This window comes from Poecilia mexicana, unplaced genomic scaffold, assembly GCF_051168715.1.
Source record: "Poecilia mexicana isolate PSO_F unplaced genomic scaffold, ASM5116871v1 scaffold_6, whole genome shotgun sequence".
Lineage (NCBI taxonomy): Eukaryota > Metazoa > Chordata > Actinopteri > Cyprinodontiformes > Poeciliidae > Poecilia > Poecilia mexicana.
In genome coordinates, this window is record NW_028263375.1 from 34,168,786 (window position 1) to 34,187,179 (window position 18,394).

General features: G+C 38.0%; 1 protein-coding gene and 1 pseudogene across 2 annotated transcripts in view; one reads left to right on the plus strand and one right to left on the minus strand.

The window, feature by feature from the left end:
* Nucleotides 1–18,394, plus strand: part of LOC106934271 (receptor-type tyrosine-protein phosphatase zeta-like) — a 119,025-nt gene that overhangs the window by 59,847 nt on the left and 40,784 nt on the right. For both annotated transcript variants that reach the window (XM_088006669.1, XM_088006670.1), the window contains exons 8-10: nt 3,558–3,708; nt 9,987–10,171; nt 10,520–10,646. In XM_088006669.1, coding sequence (XP_087862795.1) covers nt 3,558–3,708; nt 9,987–10,171; nt 10,520–10,646 — 463 coding nt within the window. The remainder of the gene's footprint in view (nt 1–3,557; nt 3,709–9,986; nt 10,172–10,519; nt 10,647–18,394) is intronic.
* LOC148159545 (uncharacterized) lies at nt 14,032–15,698 on the minus strand (annotated as a pseudogene).

Sequence of the window (18,394 nt, forward strand, 5' to 3'; positions counted from 1 at the left end):
GACTGTCTTATCTGTACATAGAGAAACTATAACTTATTATTTTGAGTCACTGATATGTTAACAGACAGAATTTTAAGAGCTGAACTAAGGATTTTGAAAGCAAACAAATGCTATTTTTCCTGTTTCTACAAATTGTTTTGAGAAATGCGCTTACTGTTTTGTAAATGCCAACAATGACTTGAGAAATGCACAAGTGACTGAGGAAAACTAATGTAGCATAAATTGTCTCAGCTGTATCTATTTGTTTGCATGTATGAAAAGTGTTCACATTTACAGCTTTGTTTCTGCTAGCTTGCAGGAAATGTAACTTACATAAATGGTTGAAGACAACCTATTGGCCTTCATGAGACTCAGATAAATGGTGAGTATCTATTTCATAAATTGCCTAAAACAGTTATATTTGTTTTTATTTATGTTTTTTGTTTGTGTATTTTGTCTGGTTGCAGAGAGGATCACACCTGTTGACAACAAAGAAAGGTTTAACTACTGAATTTTCAGTCAGAAATGATCGCACCACCTGGTTGAAGTACCTGTGTCCATATGCAAGTCAACAAAGATGAAACAAACATTTAAGCGAATAAGATGTTCATGTAGTGCATCTTTCTAACTTTTTCTTTGTTTGTTTTCCAGCAGAGAGGAAACACCCGATTGACAACATGTGAGTCTCAATTTCAACCTGTGACTGGGAAGACTACAACCATCCTGAGCAAAGTCTGATCTCAGCGACTTGTGACTCTCAACCCAGAACAAGAATCCTTTTATCACAATTTTTTCTTCTACAATATGTTATCTCTTATGTGGACACATACTGTTTTTTTTGTTTGTTTTGTTTTCCAGATCTCAGTAATACCGTGAGGAAACTGGACAGAAAATAGAATCAGTTCTTTTTTTAACTGACTTTTTAAATAGAAATTGTTTCTTTAAGTGGATTACTCGTAATCTGTATTTTTGTTTAATTTGAAATTATTTTCTTTATAACTTTCTGTATAGAAATGCTTGACAAGTTACACTTCCTTGTGTGTTGTACTATAATTTGTATGGTAAAATTCTGGTAGGAACAGTGACCAGTAATTTACCATACGTTTTTTTTTGGGGGGGGAGGGTTTACAATAAAATGTCAATATATCATACAGTCTGGATGTGTTTTTCACTCATGTAGATATTATGCCTCAGTCAGCATGACCGTATTTACTACGGCAAAACCACATTTTATTTTTTTTAACATATTTTAGGAAGTACGGTATTTTACCGTATTTTAAAAATACGGTCAAATCCTGCATTTAGCAAATACGGTAAAAAACTGGCAGCTGTGGTTGCCAGAATTTTACCGTATTTTAAAAATACGGTCAAATCCTGCATTTAGCAAATACGGTAAAAATCTGGCAGCTTTGGTTGCCAGAATTTTACCGTATTTTAAAAATACGGTAAAATCCTGCATTTAGCAAATACGGTAAAAAACTGGCAGCTGTGGTTGCCAGAATTTTACCGTATTTTAAAAATACGGTAAAATCCTGCATTTAGCAAATACGGTAAAAAACTGGCAGCTGTGGTTGCCAGGATTTTACCGTATTTTTAAAATACGGTAAAATCCTGCATTTACAAAATACGGTAAAAAACTGGCAGCTTTGGTTGCCAGAATTTTACCGTATTTTAGAAATACGGTAAAAAACTGGCAGCTTTGGTTGCCAGAATTTTACCGTATTTTAGAAATACAGTAAAAAACTGGCAGTTTTGGTTGCTAGAATTTTACCGTATAAAGACGGTAAACTTCTGGCAACTCAGCTGCCAGTTTTTTACCGTAAAATGAGGCTGTTTTTTTTTTACAGTGTGGATGGCATAATTGTTTGACAATTCTGCTCAAGCTATTTACTGACCTGTCAGGTTTCCAATATGCGTCCCCCCCAATGACAGACTCGTTCCTACGCCCTTGGATGTATATATAATTTTCCCTGCCTGTCATGTCATCTGACCTGATTCAAATGTTAAACTCATCCCTCTCATCAGGTGTTTTCCCCTACAGCAGTTACCAAACTACTGATAAAGAGAAAAAAATCATTACTGCAGAATTACAGGCCAGTCTCCAACCTTCCATTCACCAGTAAAATTATTGAAAAAGCTGTTGGCTTCCTAAAGATGACCAACCACTTTGAAACCTTTCAGTCTGGTGTCTGTGGTTACCACAGTACTGAGACTGCCCTTTTGCTACAGTGATTGGTCTCTGCTGTTAGGAAATACAGAAGTGTCTGTTCCAAGGAAAGTTCATAGTAGGCCAGCTTATTAACATAGCATGTATGGGATTGTTATTAAAGGGATCCACAATTACTTGTAACAATAGACTTTATTTGAGAAATATTTATTTCAAAAGTAAAACCAACACACTAATGATACTGTAGGTTGTTTAATTTTTATATATTTAAATAAAATGTTGACACACTGACATCATGTTGTTTACACTGAAATTCATTATGGGTAAATTACATATGATAAGTCCGGTTGAGTTAGCTTTGTCAAGCCAAATCAGAAATTAGTAACGTCTTTAAACCTTTTCAATTTGAACCGGAGCGGATTGAAATTGATGGTCCTCCTAATGAAGATGAGGAGAACCAAACGGGGTAAGAGGAAAGAAGCCAGTGTTTGTGTTACTGCTGCCACCTTCAGCCTCATAAATGAAACGATGAATAAATCATACCTCTGGTCAGACTGTGTGATCCGGTAAGTAGTTCTATAAGTAGTTCTGTGTCAGGTCTGGTTTTTGGTCCGGTTTCGGATTCCTGGTTTCACAATCGGTATCGGTGGCATTTCAAAGAGCTTCCAGTGCTTCCTGTCTCTGATGTTTCTGTTAGATCCTTCACAGTTTTCCTCATACAAATGACTCTACGTCTTCTGGAGAGAAATGTTGGGGACACAAATGTGGGTCCTTTGGAAGTTGCATTTGGCTGAACATTGGTCTCAATGGATCATCCAAACAGGCACTTCAATCTTTTGCATGATCACAAACATTAATGTTTAATAAGATGGCTGTGGACTGCAGATTCCTGTAGATGTTGATACTTTGCACAATTTGTAAAACGATGTCTAATTTAACCTGATCCAGCAGGACTTGCTCAGGAATCCATGGCAACTGTTCCTACTGACAAATGGTCAGTAGGACACTTACAGAACACTTTCCAGGTTGATAGTCAGAATCATTTGCTTCTCTCAGCTAATAGGTACTTTTTATATCTTGTTTGAAATAAAATAAGTAAATGCTTTCCCTTTGTGACATGGAGTCAAAACACCTGATTACACCAAACCTGTTCGATGGTGGTCACCGTATTAATTTGATGAGCAGCATCTCACATATCCAGTAAAAATAGTGAAGCAGGGCATTTACATGTCGCTTCTACATATTGGGAAAAATGTGTTCATACTCAAAAAAAATAAATAAAAAAATTTTTTTTGGAAGTATGAAATTAAAATGCTTTTTCACCACAGCTATATTTAACAAGCTGTCAGACACATCATGCTTCCTACTACTATTATTGCTCTAAGGCTACTTTGGGTCCTCCTGTTTGCAGCTGGAGATGTTCTGTGAGGTGATGACGATGCAGCAAGCTGGATACGTTATGCTGATGGACTACCTGCAGAACAACTTCAGGGATCAGCAGGAGCAGTTCGTGGGACAGGTGTTCTCCTCCTACACAGGCATTGAGGAGGTGCAAATTCCAGGTTGGTCAAACTCCAGTCTGAACATTTTGCAACTGTTGAGACTGTTTTTATGCAGCAGTTTAAATTCTGCTCATCTGTATGCTGATGACATGCGATTGTATTACTCTTCGATAGGGCTGAAACGATTCCTCGAATGATTCGAGTACCTCGATTACTAAAATTCCTCGAGGAAAATTTACCTGCCTCGAAGCTTCGTTAATTTATGTTTTATTAGTTAGCGCACCGTGTTCCGGCCGGGACTTCATTTGCGTTGCGCGGAGCTCTCACTTCCGCCTCTGAGTTGTTGACAAAAGCTAAGTCTCAGCGGCATAAAGTCCAATCTTCAAGATTGGCCCGTGGGGATTTTATTGATTGATGATAATGCCCGACGTTTTATCGTTTTTGGGGAACCAATAAGCATCCTTAAAATGACTGGGGGAATGCCTGGAGTACGGCAGCATTTCTCCTCCGGGGCTGCTGGTTGAAAGCGAACGGCGGGAAGAGCGCTGAGGTGAGCGGATAGACTGAACAGGGCGGGCGGCTGAGTAGCTGATGCTTACCGTGTAAATGTAGCTTTACCGACGAACCGCACAATAAATTTCATATCCCGGTCTGAAGAAACGGGTGGCGGAGCGCATCGTACATGGCTGGTAGATGAGTTTCTGAGTGTGACCAGTGAAGGTGTCGTAAATATCCCGTATTGCTTCCCCCCGTGTTCGTCCCCCGGTCTAACGGTTCGTCAGTCCGCTGGTCTATTTCCTCCCCTCCACCCCATGTTCGTTCATTCGCCCTCTCCTCCCACTCCAGGCGGCATTTCCCGTATTTTCAAACCCAAAGCGTGACAGGTTAGGTGGCAAGGTGAGTTTAATTAATCTATTAAACTCACTGAAGATGAATACATAAACTAAAAGCTGGATTGTAGACATTTTTATAAGCATATTTGTGAGCCTGCCTCTTTGTTATTAAATTCAATATAATTTCAGATTTTTCTATAACTTTTCTTCTGGTTAACTTAGAAAGTGAGCTATTATTGTTACAGGTTAGTTTTCTAAACTACAATAAAGCAACTGTTAGGGATGCTCAAATATGAAAAATTGGACTGATATTGATATCTGATAGTAACACCGGTATTATGCCAGATTTACCAATATTTCATTTTATAATTTTTTTTATCCGATTACTTGATTAATCGTAAGAATAATCGATAGATTACTCGATTACTAAAATATTCGTTTACAACAGCCCTACTCTTCGACCTTCCGAGATGTTCAAACTGTCTGAACTCAACATGGCTGAACAAAAACTACCTGCAGATAAATGCAAACAAAATGGATTCATTTCGATCAAATAGTTATGAAACCAGCTGAATCTGCCCTCTTGTGGTCAAAGCTGGGAAGTCACTGTTATGTGCTTCGGGCACATTATGATAATTTGTCTATTTTTTCTTTGTTTTCTTATAGACTTTACTAGAATGACCTTTTGTTAAAATATTTTGGAGTCTGGATAATTTCTTATTTTTGGTAATTCATTTGATTACGTTAATTTGTGGCGCTGTTGGTCCACCTATAAATAGGCTGGGTTTCGGCATGTTGGGGATCTCCGCCCTTCCACTCGCTTCCGCTCGCGCCACCACCACCAGGCGCGGTGCGCGCTCGTCCAGCCGCTGTGGGCCGCAGCTGAGGTTTCCAGCCTGCTATGTGGTATTTCTGTTAGCCTTTGTTTGTTTGCTTTTTCGTTGTGATTTTGGCCTGGTGGGACCGGTTGTCCTGTTTTCGATCTTTCTTTTGCATTAGGTGCTTTTTGCTTTAGTCCGGTATTAGTAGGGGCTTCGACGGCCTTGTATAGGGTTGGCCCCCTGCTGTACCGTTTTGTTATGTTTGATCGGCTCACCAGGTCCAACTTTCTGTTAATACTTTTGGGGTTTTGTTTTTCTTTTTTTTGGGGGGGGTGGGGGGGGAGACACAGGAAACTGAGGGCATTTAACTCTTTTTTCACAGAAAATCAGAAGCAGCTGAACCAAAAAAAATAAAGTTCAAGAGAGTTTAAGAATGAAAATTTTGTTGAACCCTCATTCTTGTCTCTTGTCCAAGTATGTTGTGCCCTTGGTGGACGTTACATAACTAAATCATATTTCCATGCATCACTAAAATTGTCCTTAACTGTTTTCCTGAGAGCAAATGAAGAACATAAAGGTTTTTCTCCTGACCGATATGTCTGGGTATGCGTTGTTACATAATCGCACACAAGAAAGAAGCTGTGAGTAGTGGGAGCAGAGATTTTATTTCAACTCTGCTGAGAAGGAAGTGTGTCAGTGTTTGCACAGTCTGAGCCTCCTGATACCTATTGTAACAGATCCCTTTGCCCCTTTTAATCACTGATAATCCCAGATCTGACTTATCTTTCATCTGTATTACTGTTAATCTTATGTTTGACCCAGAATCATTCTGGAAAAACACAGTAAATATTTTAACTCTTTCCTGTTTTGTTTAAATTTGAGTATTTCATATCATATATACCTTCTGGCTGCTGGAAGGTAAATCTGAAATGTAAATGGTGGCGATAAAATGTTGAGAAGTCAGAAAAGACTTCCTGTCATCAGAAGCTTTAGCAGAAGGGCTTGTTAGAGGCTAAACATAGCTTTAACTCGGATAAGCTAATCTGTCATCAGCTTAGATAAACTGCAAACTCCATTATGCAGTCAGATGGAAACCAGTTATTTTGTTTCTATACCACGAATGTCATATGAATAAACTTTACAAAGACACAGAGGTCCAGAAATAAATCATCAGATTAACCAATCAGGGACCTCAGCCTCAGTGACACTCACAACCGTTCCCAGTACTGTAGAAATGTTTTGGAGGCCCTGTGTCTAATAACGGTCAGACCAATAAAATCAGTTACAAGTTTGATAAGGACAGCTAGATGTGTTCAGCAGCAGCCTGGTATACTTTATCTGTATCTATTAATATGGCTTAAGATTTCAATTAATCATGATGAAAGAAAAACAACAGTCATCAGGGAACGTCCTTACTGGTTCTTCTGGCCAGTTTTTGCTCAGCTTCGTCGGCTTCAGTCTGACATAAAAAAAAATATTTTTGAAATACTATAATTTTTTTGAATACAGCTTGTTGTTCATAAAAGCATGGCATATTCTTTAACCTTTCTAAGCAGGGGAGCTCATATAACTCCTGTCTTCTCTTCTCTGGTCGCCAGTAAATTTCATACCCACAGAGTTGTTTAGTGGCTTTCAGTAAGTTTCTCGGATTTAAACAGGTAATGTTTCAGGTACAGAGACCCTTTTGACCTTAATAAACTCATCGTCCAACGTCAGTGTGCTGGTCTAAGCTTTTTCACCAAGTTTGATTTGCTGCTCAGCTTTGTAGCCACCACTCTGTGTTGTTGATGCATCAGGCCTCATCAACAGCCTTTTTCTGTTCCTCCACCTTAAAGGCAAGGTGACAAAAATAAGGGCAAGTTCTGGTTCTAAAGGATCCTGTCACAAGTTGCTGCCACTGCTCTCAAGGTTTTACCCACAGTTTGTTAGGTTTCTGGGCTGTTGGGATGTTTTGTAGTTTGACTTGATTCTAGTTTCATTATTATTTTGTGTTAGTTTCTTAGTTTGATTAGATCTGTCTTATTCCTGCTTTCCTCTGGTTCAATTCTTCTTACTTAGTGTTTCTAGTTATGTTTATTTCTTGCTTGCAGTTATTCTTTGTCACACTAGTTTTATTAGTTTTTTGGGGTTTTTTTTTGTCTAGTTATTCTTTGTGTTAGAATTATTTTTTGTTCCCATCTGTATTCTGTCTCTCTGTCCCTCAATCTGCTTCCTGCTCCCTCCACTCACACCTGCAGTCAGTTAGCTCATCAGTCCAGGTCTTTTGTTCATTCACCTCCCTGGTACTGAAGCTTCTCATTCTTAATCACTCCTCACTGGATCCTTTTGTGTACTCATCACTTTCCCATGTCTCCTTAGTGGCTCCTTACCGGTTACTTTTAGTTGAACTTTGTGTTTTGCGTTTGTAACTTTATTGCCATTCATCATTTTCATTAAATTCCTTTTTCATCATCTATTTCTGTTCAAATGCAGAACAAAAATCCACTGTTCTGCATTTGGATCCACAATCATCCAGCATCACATCATGACAGTTTACGGACCGCTTTCTCCTCTCTTTGTGATCATCATCTACAAAAATGTCCTGATACTCTGCTCCACACACACCTGATCTATGACCTTCACAGTAATGCATTTGGATATGTATCTTTCAGCATACCAATGCTAGCGCTCTCATTCACCTGTCCCAGCAACTTCACAATTTCACAATGAGGCCATGACATTTCTGTCTGGGTTGCACTTACCTGCACCTAACCCTGCCTTCTATACAGACCTTAACCTAGATTTCACAATTACTTGACTGCTGATCTCCTACAGCTTCATTATAACCTGAGGTGGGCAGAGAACCCAAAAATTGTACTCAAGTGAAAGTAACATTACTTCAATATATTTTTACTCAAGTGAAAGTTAAAAGTAGTCATCCAAGAATTACTCAAGACTAAAACTATTAAAACAACTATTAAACTAGTTGTTTAATATTTAATAATTACATAATCTGACCAAAATGTAAAGTTAAATGGAAATTTTTGTATTTTAAGAGCAAAAATGACTAATTCATATAAATAACAAAAACAATTAACAAAATCAGGCAAAAGAAAACCTTTCCATATCTTTTTTTTTTTTCAATAAAAATCTTCTGAAATTTTAACAAAAATTGCAGGTGTGTGTCTGTGTCTGTTGAAGTTTTGGTATTCTTCAGTGGGTTGGAAATCCATAAATTTTACTCAAGTAAGAGAAGCAATGCTTTATGATAAAATTATTCCACTAAAAGTAAAAAGTACAGCGTAGTAAAAATACTCCTAAAACTAAAATGTGTGCTGCAATTGGATGGGTTCTATCCAAGCACTGCAGGCCCAAAGCTACAGCTGTGTCTGCAGCTTTTGGCAGATGATCTGGTTTTACTGGTTTCTTCAGGGTTCAACCTTCAGCGTGTTCTGGAGTGGTTCACAGTTCAGTGTGAGGTGACTGGGATTGGGAGTGAGTTTCTGCCTCAAGTGGAGCAGTTTAAGTATCTTGGTGTCTTGTTCATGGTGGTTGGATGAAACAAAAGATGAACAGACAGATTGAGGTTTTTTCTGCAGCAACATGGGCTCTGCTCTGATGTGTTATGGTGAGCGAAGAGTCAAAAAGTAAAGCTTTCAGTGTACCAGTCTGCGTTATATCAGACCCTCATCTTTGGTAAAGAGATGGAAGACCAGGAAGATAGAGCCCATCACCCAGTTCTAAAGTCCTTCCACCGGCTCCCTGGAGCTCAGAGAATATACGCTAAAACACTGTTAGTTTTAAATTACTGAACAGTTTAGCACCACAATACATTAAAGATCTGCTGTTGTTGTACCAACCTTCCAGACCTCTCAGGTTTTCTGGTTCTGCTCTGCATCCCCAGAACCAGAACCAAACGAGGAGAAGCAGCATTCAGCCTCTATGCATCACAAATCTAGAATAAGCTTCCATAAAACTGTAAAACAGCTGAAACACTGACTTCCTTTAAGTCTAGACTAAAAACCCACCTGTTCAGAGTTGCTTTTAAACCATAATTAATAAAATACTGAACAACATTTTTGATGTGTAATGGTGGCACTTGACAAAATGTAAAATTGTTGACTGTAATTTATGAATTTGCATTTTTATTTTTATTATGTAAAGCACTCTGAACTGCGTTGTTGCTGGAATGTGCCATGCAAATAAACTTGATTGATTGATTACTAGTAAAACATTTTGAAAATTACTTCAGAATTATTCACAACTATGTATTCATCTTTTCACATAAAATTCAAATAACATATAATTAAATTTGTGGTTAAAATGCAACAATATGTGAAAACGTTCAAGTCATACTTCTGGAAAATACTGTGTTCCAGTACACTCCTGCTAGACGGTCAATGATATAAGTTACATCTTTTATAATAAAATATTAGTTGGTGCTGATGTTTAGTTTAAATTTTTGATAATTCTGTATAATATTAGAAACATGAAAGTTATCTGCTTGTAAAACAAATTATCCAAATTTTGTGTGATGCGGTGATGTTGGTAGGAACAACTAGAGTCTCATACTGATGTTAAAGTTGATAAAAAATAAACTGGTTCCAATGTTTTTTTGTGTCAGTAATGTTAGGCCACATCTTCTAGCAGATAGCAATTGCTTCCTGATGTCTTTATTTAAATTTGGTGTGTGTTTTTCTGTCAGTGTGCAGTTCAGAGCCTGAGAGCATCCAGGCAGCTCCCCAGAACCTCAGCAGCCTGCTGGTGATATGGGAGCGGCCACGGGCGGTGTATGACGCCAACATTGAGAAGTACTCCATTGCCTACCAACTGGCCAAGGCAGAGGACTCTGTCCTGTCTGAATACCTGACCGATGGATATCAGGATACTGTGAGTAATCATCCAAAAGTTAACCATACAGAAACTAGAGACAAGAGCACATCATTCAGACTGAGATAAGCTGCCAACTGAATCAAAGTAAAACATTTATTATGAATCACACTGTAGTTTATATGTATTAACTGATTATAAATGTGTCTAATGAATCATACTAACACACATATGCAGACAAACAACAATGTTTTCCTAGAAACTTCAGCTCCAGTCTTACCAGATACAAGAGTTTTTAGATGGCAGCTACAGTATGACCAAACTACTGTGAGAAATGAAAAATTAGTTTTGAACTAGTTGGGTTGATTAAACTGTACGGTCAAAGTGGATCTCATCTTTCACCACTAGGGGGCAATACTAGATGACTTATTGCCCAATTCTACCTACGAGATACGAGTGGTGGCCATCTGCACCAATGGTCTGCGTGGACGCGTGAGTGACTTGCTGACAGTTGTCATGCCCTTCGATGACCTTGGTAAGAGCGACCGCGCCTGATGCCAAACATAGATGCTCCTAGATTTCTCACTCAGCTCCCTGGTTTCATTTAGCCTAAAAGAAAGGAGCAAAAAGCTGTCCTTCTTGCTTCTTATAACATGTTCACAGGTCTTTATCATTGATGGATGGAATTTATGCTTGCCTTACTTTGCCATACCCTAACTCCAGGCTGGTCTCCTGCAACTTTTAGATGTGTCTCTACTTCAACACACCTGAGTAAAATAATGAGGTCATTAGCAGGACTCTGGAGAACTTGACTTCACTTAGGAGGAGATTCAGCTGTTGGATTCAAGTGTGTTGGACCAGGGAGACATCTAAGAGTTGCAGGACACCGGACCTCCAGGACCAGGATTGCCCAGTCCTGCTCTACATCATGCAAACCAGACTGATCTACTTCCATATTTTGACGTAATATTTTGGTACTATTCTGAGCAACTGGCCTTCTTGTCTTGACACAACTATGACATGAAAGAAATTCTTTTGCCTTCTAGCACTTTGAATTGTCCTGTCCTGGATTATTTATTTATTTATATTCATAGTTTATGCTTTTTCTATTCTTTACATTCCTTGAATTTGTTATTGTCTTATACAAGAATAACAATTTAATTATCAGAAAATGAGTCATAGTAAGTAGCCTGAAATTACTATTTCTATAAAAAGATTCTGAAAATATTTTCTTTGATAACTTCTCTTCCATTTTTTGATGTTTCCTGATACAGTTGTATTTCTACAATAGTGAAGTTAAACTGTGGGTATTTTTCTGCTCTACATTTCCCATGACAGAAGTGTGTTCAGACTGAAGTGGAGTTCTGCCGTTTTTATTAGCAGTCACTGTCTAACCTGTGTATGAAAGCTGAAACGTAAAATATCTTAATCTTTTAAATCTTGTCTTCATCTTTATCTCTCTCTCCCTCCTCCATTCTCTTTATTCTGGGCTTTCTCTATATTTTAAAATGATTTTATCTGTTATTTAATTTTAGCCTGACGGTGTTCTTTTCAAATATGTTCCCCATTGGTCCATTGGTTCATGTTTTGCGTTTCTGGCTTTGATTTTTCTTTTGCATCTGTCCCTTCTGACTCTTCCTGTAAGATAGCTGTCTGTATGTTTCCAGATTTAGTACATGTAATCATAGAAATGGCAGTGATTGTGATTTTCAATATTTTAGTTGTAATTTCTGTTAAATAAATTCTTTATCTTGTTAAGAAGGGCAAAATCTGCATTCTATTTCATTGTCAATCAGTAGTATTCAGGCCCGCATAAAGTGTAATAACGTATGAGATGAGAATGCAGTGCCATTGAAACAGACTGTTGCTTCCAGTTCAGCTTATTTTATGGGGTTTTGTATATAAACAGGTATTTAATAATTTTAAAAATATTGGTTTTTATCAAGTGGTTAAAATGGTTATTTTGAGTTGGAACCAAACACATCAAAGTTTCACCATCTTGAGAAAACACCCGTCTCAAATGTCATCACATTTCCTCTAAATGCTGCTTTATTAAGACTCGCTTTAATCTAATTATTGCATTGAATAAACAAAAACTGTTCACAACAAATATGATGGTGAAACTTATTTGACATGTGCTCAGACGTGCTTTGACTGAGCACGTCAAATAATTCCATCAAGAATGTTTCATGGATGTCATTATGCTATAAAACGTTTGAGTAATATGGAAAATTAAGCTGCTTAAAGACTCTACTTTTCTCTTTTCTTTTTAGCATTACATGTCTGTTGTTATGACAACAAGAAATAAGTCAGAATGAAATTCGTCCTCTGAGTTTATGCACAAAATGATTTTTATGCTTGAATGTACACTATATTAACAAAAGCATTGGGTCACTTACTTCTTCATACACATGATATTTAAAGACATCTCATTCCTGATCTGTAGGCTCACCTTTTCCTATCACAACATCAGCTCTTATTGAAAATGTGTCTCAGGACTGGGAGTGGGTTTAGCAGACATTTTGACCATTCTTCAAAATGTACATTGGTGAAATGAGACACTGATGTTGTTCACAGTTCTCACACTAATCAATCTAAGTGTCCTTTCAGGTTGAGATCATATGGAAGCCATTTCTGCCACTCTGTTAAAAAACAATAAAGTATCTCATTATAATGAGATAGTAACTCAAAAATAATGAGATTGTATCTCATAATAATAAGATAGTATCTCATTATAAAAAATCAGAAAACGATTTTTTATGAATATGAATGCAATGTAACAAGTACAACTGTCAACACAGTTGTGTCATAAAAAGATACAATAAACATTTCCTATTTTTGTTTTTTATGGCTGTGAACTTTTAAACATTTCCTACAGTCATTTTCACTTTACCTCTTATGATTAATTATGTCGGCTAACAATTAACATGTTAATTATGGCATAACAAAAGTCAGCTACATTTTGTTGCCTGGCATCATGGCTGCTCCCCTGAAAGTCGACAGATCTGAAAATGCTTCTGGATGTGTGGTCGAATAACTCTACTCCTTACAATAAGACATTTCTTTGGCAACAATAATTAAGTAATTGACATTAAATGCTGCACATTTTTAGCCAGCCAAAAAAAAAGACCAGGAAAAGAGCAAAAAAAAAAAAAACAGTAAAGTAGCCATATTTATTTTTATGTTTGAGATAATGTGGACAATGTCAATTCTGTACTGATTACATTACAAATGATAACTTTAAAAAGATGCTTGCTTCATGTACGTAAATGTGTTCTATCAACTGAAAGTCATTAAGAGATTAAAGATTATATGTAGGGAGTGAAAGGACCCCTTAGCAATTTACATAAAATAGTTTTGAACAGTTTGTGCTCTATGATTTTTCCAACTTCAACTTTGAATATGTAAAAGTCCAAATGTCATTCATAAGTGACAACACCTCATGGCTTACAAATGCCTAAGACAACACTTAATACAAAATGTTTGTATTAAGTACAAACATTTTGTACTTAATCCTAACAGTAAATATTAACAATGCTGTTTTTTGCAGCAAAAATCACTGCAGATTCCAAATCATTGACATTTTTAGAAGAGTAGTGCTAAGAAGCCTTGTTGAGTTTTGACAACCTATCCTTAAACAAACCAACAGCTGTGCTGCACAAACCAGCATTTACCTATTACAAACAGTTGATCCTTTTTATTACATCTGGAGAAAGTTTGGGAAGGATAATGTCACCCAGGTAAAGTGTTATCTCTAAAACCTTAAACTCTAGCAAATTTGGGGGAAAATCTTCAAAACATCTACTTAGATCTTGATAGGCAACTTGTTACTTTAAATAGCCACCTTAATCTCTTTTTTTTTCTTTTCGGAGTTCCACAACTATGTATCTCCACCCTCTACCTCCACCACTTTCAAAACTTTAAATAATGTCCATGACTCATACATTAGACTCCAAAACCTTGTTCATTTCAGCACTGAAATCTGGATAGCTGTCATGATAGATTGACAGCTCAAGGACACCGATCTTCTGAGAAACCCTTGAATCGTTGTGAAATCGATAAGAATGTTCTTATCCAGGAACAGGTCTGAGCCTGTGCAGAACCTTAGAAACAAGGACAGATGCTGCAAATCTGCATTCCTGATATACGTGCTAACATACTTTTGAATATCCTTCTGATGAATATTTATTTCCTGAGGAAAGACAATGGACTTCAAAACTTTTCTTGCACTTGGTTCCAAGTTTTTATACAATGAAGAAAGGTCCTGGAAGCTGTTCCTGGTGATACTGAGTGTTTTGGCCCACTGTTCAATAATGTAAGCAGGCTCTTGGACAAGTGTTTTGTGTGCAACTCCTGGAGGATTCCATTTACATTGCTGGCAGTGGGCATTCGTCTGCAACTGTGGTTATCAAGAATCTCTATCAGTTCCTCTTTGTCAACACTGCTGAAGTCTGACTGCCACGACTGAAACACAAAACGCTCAGATTCAGGCATGCACTTAAGGAAATTCTCCACCACCTCACTTTTTACCTGTCCAAAAGCTGCTTGCTCTAGTATGACAGGTGCAATCTTCATAGGAAGATATTTCTCTCTTGTCCATCCAAAAACAATTAGTCAGCTTACACTGTCCCACTGCTGTTGTCCATAATCATGTCTCAGAAAAGGCACTTTAAGTGTTTCCTGTAGTACACTGATCATAGAATTCTTTCCAGAATTCAGAAAGACAGTCTCTAACGACTCCTCCGTCATCATAACCCATCTCAGGTGTTCTATCTGCCAGGACAAGTTGAATTTTGAAGTCTCTATCTAGAAGTCCATCATCACAGAAGTGTGCTATAAGCTCAGGAAGTACCTGACCTCTGTGAACTACCAGTATCTTCTTCACTGCCTTGGCAGATGATGAGAATTGAGGGGATATTGTCAAAGTATCATCCAAAATCTGTGGCTCACCGTCAGAAAACGGTCCTAGAAACACTATGTTACTGCTATCTAAATCATCCTCCCTGAGCTCTGCAGAATGAAGTGAAAAGTTAATATTGTCATGATTTGTTATGTTTCCAACAAATATGAAGTCTTCTGTGGATATAGTAGATTGGCTGGTCGTTCCAACATTTAGAGTAGATGAAGAGGAGGGCTGATTCAGAGAACTGTCTTGATCCTGAAAAAAGGTGAAGACAAAACTTCATCTTGACTGACTGACTGGTTAGCCTTCTTTTTACGGGTGGTCAGGTAAAACCTGAGAATAGTCAGTTTTGTAACATGAAACATTTGTCCAATATTGGTTTTGTCATCAGTTGCCACTTCCTGATAATCTTTCAGATCTATTTCAAAATCTGCTATGGATCCTTCTCTATTTCTCCCATTTGGAAAGAAAAGGCCAACAGCCATCTGATTCTTTTTCCGTACCGCAGCTATGAACAGTTCTTCTTTTACCCATCTTTGATTTCAGGCGCTTAAACAGTTTTAATTTACAACTGTTAGGGGGGCCATTTTCCTTTCTTTTACAGTATCCTAATAGGGCTATGTGGTCTCCATATGATGGCAAATAATTCTTTAACTCTTCATCTGTCATGACCTGGATGACATTGGTATCAATCTAAATAAGGGCAATAAAAAATCATTTGTTTAAAACTACAAAAATGGAATTAGAATTGCATGCAAATTATTTGTATTGCTAGACATGTGCTTTAAAAAAACTATAATTTTTGAAATACTGATTTTTTTTTCCAGCTCGTACCTTCTCTCTCAGCATGGTCTTGATAGTTTCCTCAGGAATATTCCTTTGTCTCAGGAAATCACTCAGGTCATCCATTCTGTGATCTTACACTGGAAGGGAAAATACACAACACCATCGTCATATATTTCCAATAAAAAGATGTAAAGCAAGTCATACTACAAATTACAATTTTACCTGAAAAACTAATCACGATATAGTCATTCATAATTCCATCCATCCATTTTCTAACACCCTTGTCCCTAGAGGGATCGGGAGGGGTGCTGGTGCCTATTGTTCGTTATGCTGCAATAGCCAGCCACACCCTATCCTCACCACTGACTGACTATTGACCAGTTCTCTATCTAACAGGTCCGGAAAATCCCTCAAAACCTGGGTCTTACCCTCTCATAGGTCCCCTAGGGATGTTCTGTTTAAACTGGCGGCGGAGAAAACTCGTCTAGCTCTAACTACCTTCAGATCCAGAAGTTACGGCCCTCTTCAGTTGAGAAACAGTCGCCAGAGTAGCCCTCACTGACGCTTAGTTTCAACAACCACTCCTGTTAACGGTAGCTTTTCTCCTTAAAATAACGGGCACTTGTTATCGGCTAGATTGGATTTAGTGACTTAGACATAAGTCCCAGGGCCATTATTTATTACTCACCAAAGGAAAGTACGAAGCCACCAAATTTCTAGAATCATGCATGTAGATTTTACTTAAAACCAGGAGAACTCTCAAGAATTAATGACTCAATTAATTTCAATGTCCACAACTTCTATTGCTATTTTATTATATATTTTATTAAGCAAGCTTTAGCAGGGGTAAATGACAAGCAAACTCAGTTAAGAAGAAATTATAAGATTTTAACTAGTAACAATCACAAATCATAATTTTAATCATACCCTATCTTCTTTCTTATCCCTAACCTATGTCACTACTCTCACTGAGCGAGGCTTTTAGGGGCAGGGCAACTCACACCCGTTGTTGGTTGATCTTGGCAGCCGATACTTTTAGTCGTCCTTGGTCAGAGTCTCTGTCCCGGTAGGGCAAAGTCCTCCTTCGGAGAAGCAGCAAAGCCGATCTGTCCAATTTCTTTTAGACGAACAGAATCTTCATCACTTAGTGACCTTTGTCTTTTCCCCAAGTCGGCTGCAGTTGAATAGAAATTGTAGGGTGGAGGCAGAGGAAACGGTCGGATTTCAGGGGCCAGGGCTGGGGCTGACGGATCTTGTCCTTCTTTGCGGCGAGAAGTCTCAACTTTTCCCTCGGTCCCAGGGTGTGGTCCTCTGCTGATCTTTCGCCTGCGTCTTCTTGTTGACTCTCCTTCAGCGCCGCGGACTAAGAACCCCTTCCTCCTCAGCTCGCTGGCTTTTAAACCCTCTTGGCCCACAGTTGCATATGGGAGAGGTCTTATGACTCACCCTTTCCGATTATCTCATCGAAAAGTACCCGTCCTGCTCAAATCCTGCTCCACCCTGAATCGTTTGACTGTTGCAACCTCTTTGCAATACTTCTCTTCTCTCTTTTCTGTTGGTCATCTGGCAGTTATTACCTTTTTTGGCTATTTGTTCTGGGGCCCCCGCCCAGCCAGCTCCATGCTCGTGACATGACTCACTCTTCTATTTTCCTGTGCTCAACTCTACAATCTTCTTATAATGTACCATGAAACACAATTAACTCAAAACATAATCAATTTGTTTTACCATTATCTGAAATCGTGTATAACAACTAAGTTGTTACTGTTACCGCAGATCGTGAATACAGATTATGCATTTCAGTCATACATTACAGACATTGTGATTACAATACATCAATCATTTCAAACATTACACAACTATGTCTTCTGTATTTCATTTCTTTAATCATTCCTAAATCAATACAAGATTACTTTTACTGCCCAGGCCTTTACCCTGCTTTCTGCGTGTACCTAGAGAGATCTCACAAGTCCATGCCAGTTTTCTTGACACTATCTACACCAAACAAAAGGCGAGGTCACCCTGGACAGGTCGCTGGTCTGTTGAAGGGCAACACAGAGACAGACAGGACAAACAACCATGCACACACACACACACACACACACACGCACACACACACACCTAAGGAGAATTTAGAAAAAAACAGTTAACCTAACAGTCATGTTTTTGGACTGTGGGAGGAAGCTGGAGTACATGGAGAACCCAGCATGCACAGGGAGAACATGCAAACTCCATGCAGAAAGATCCCAGGCTGGGACTTTCATAATGCCATTCAGCAATGTTTTTTTGTCAAATGATTTTACTAGGCTAAACTTGAACTATTTCAATGTTACACATAAATTATTTCACAAAACATTTAGCATCTTTTTAAACTTCTGTTTTTATAATAAATATTACCACATTTATTTTATTTGTGTAATTACACAGATATATGCATATACAGTGGTTTTACTTTTAAAATGGACACATCTTGAGAAACCTCTTTAAATTCACAGAAAAGATAATATGGTAACACTTTATTTGAAGGGGGCTGAATAAGACTGACATGACACTGTCATAAACATGACATAACACCTGTCATGAACATCAATAAG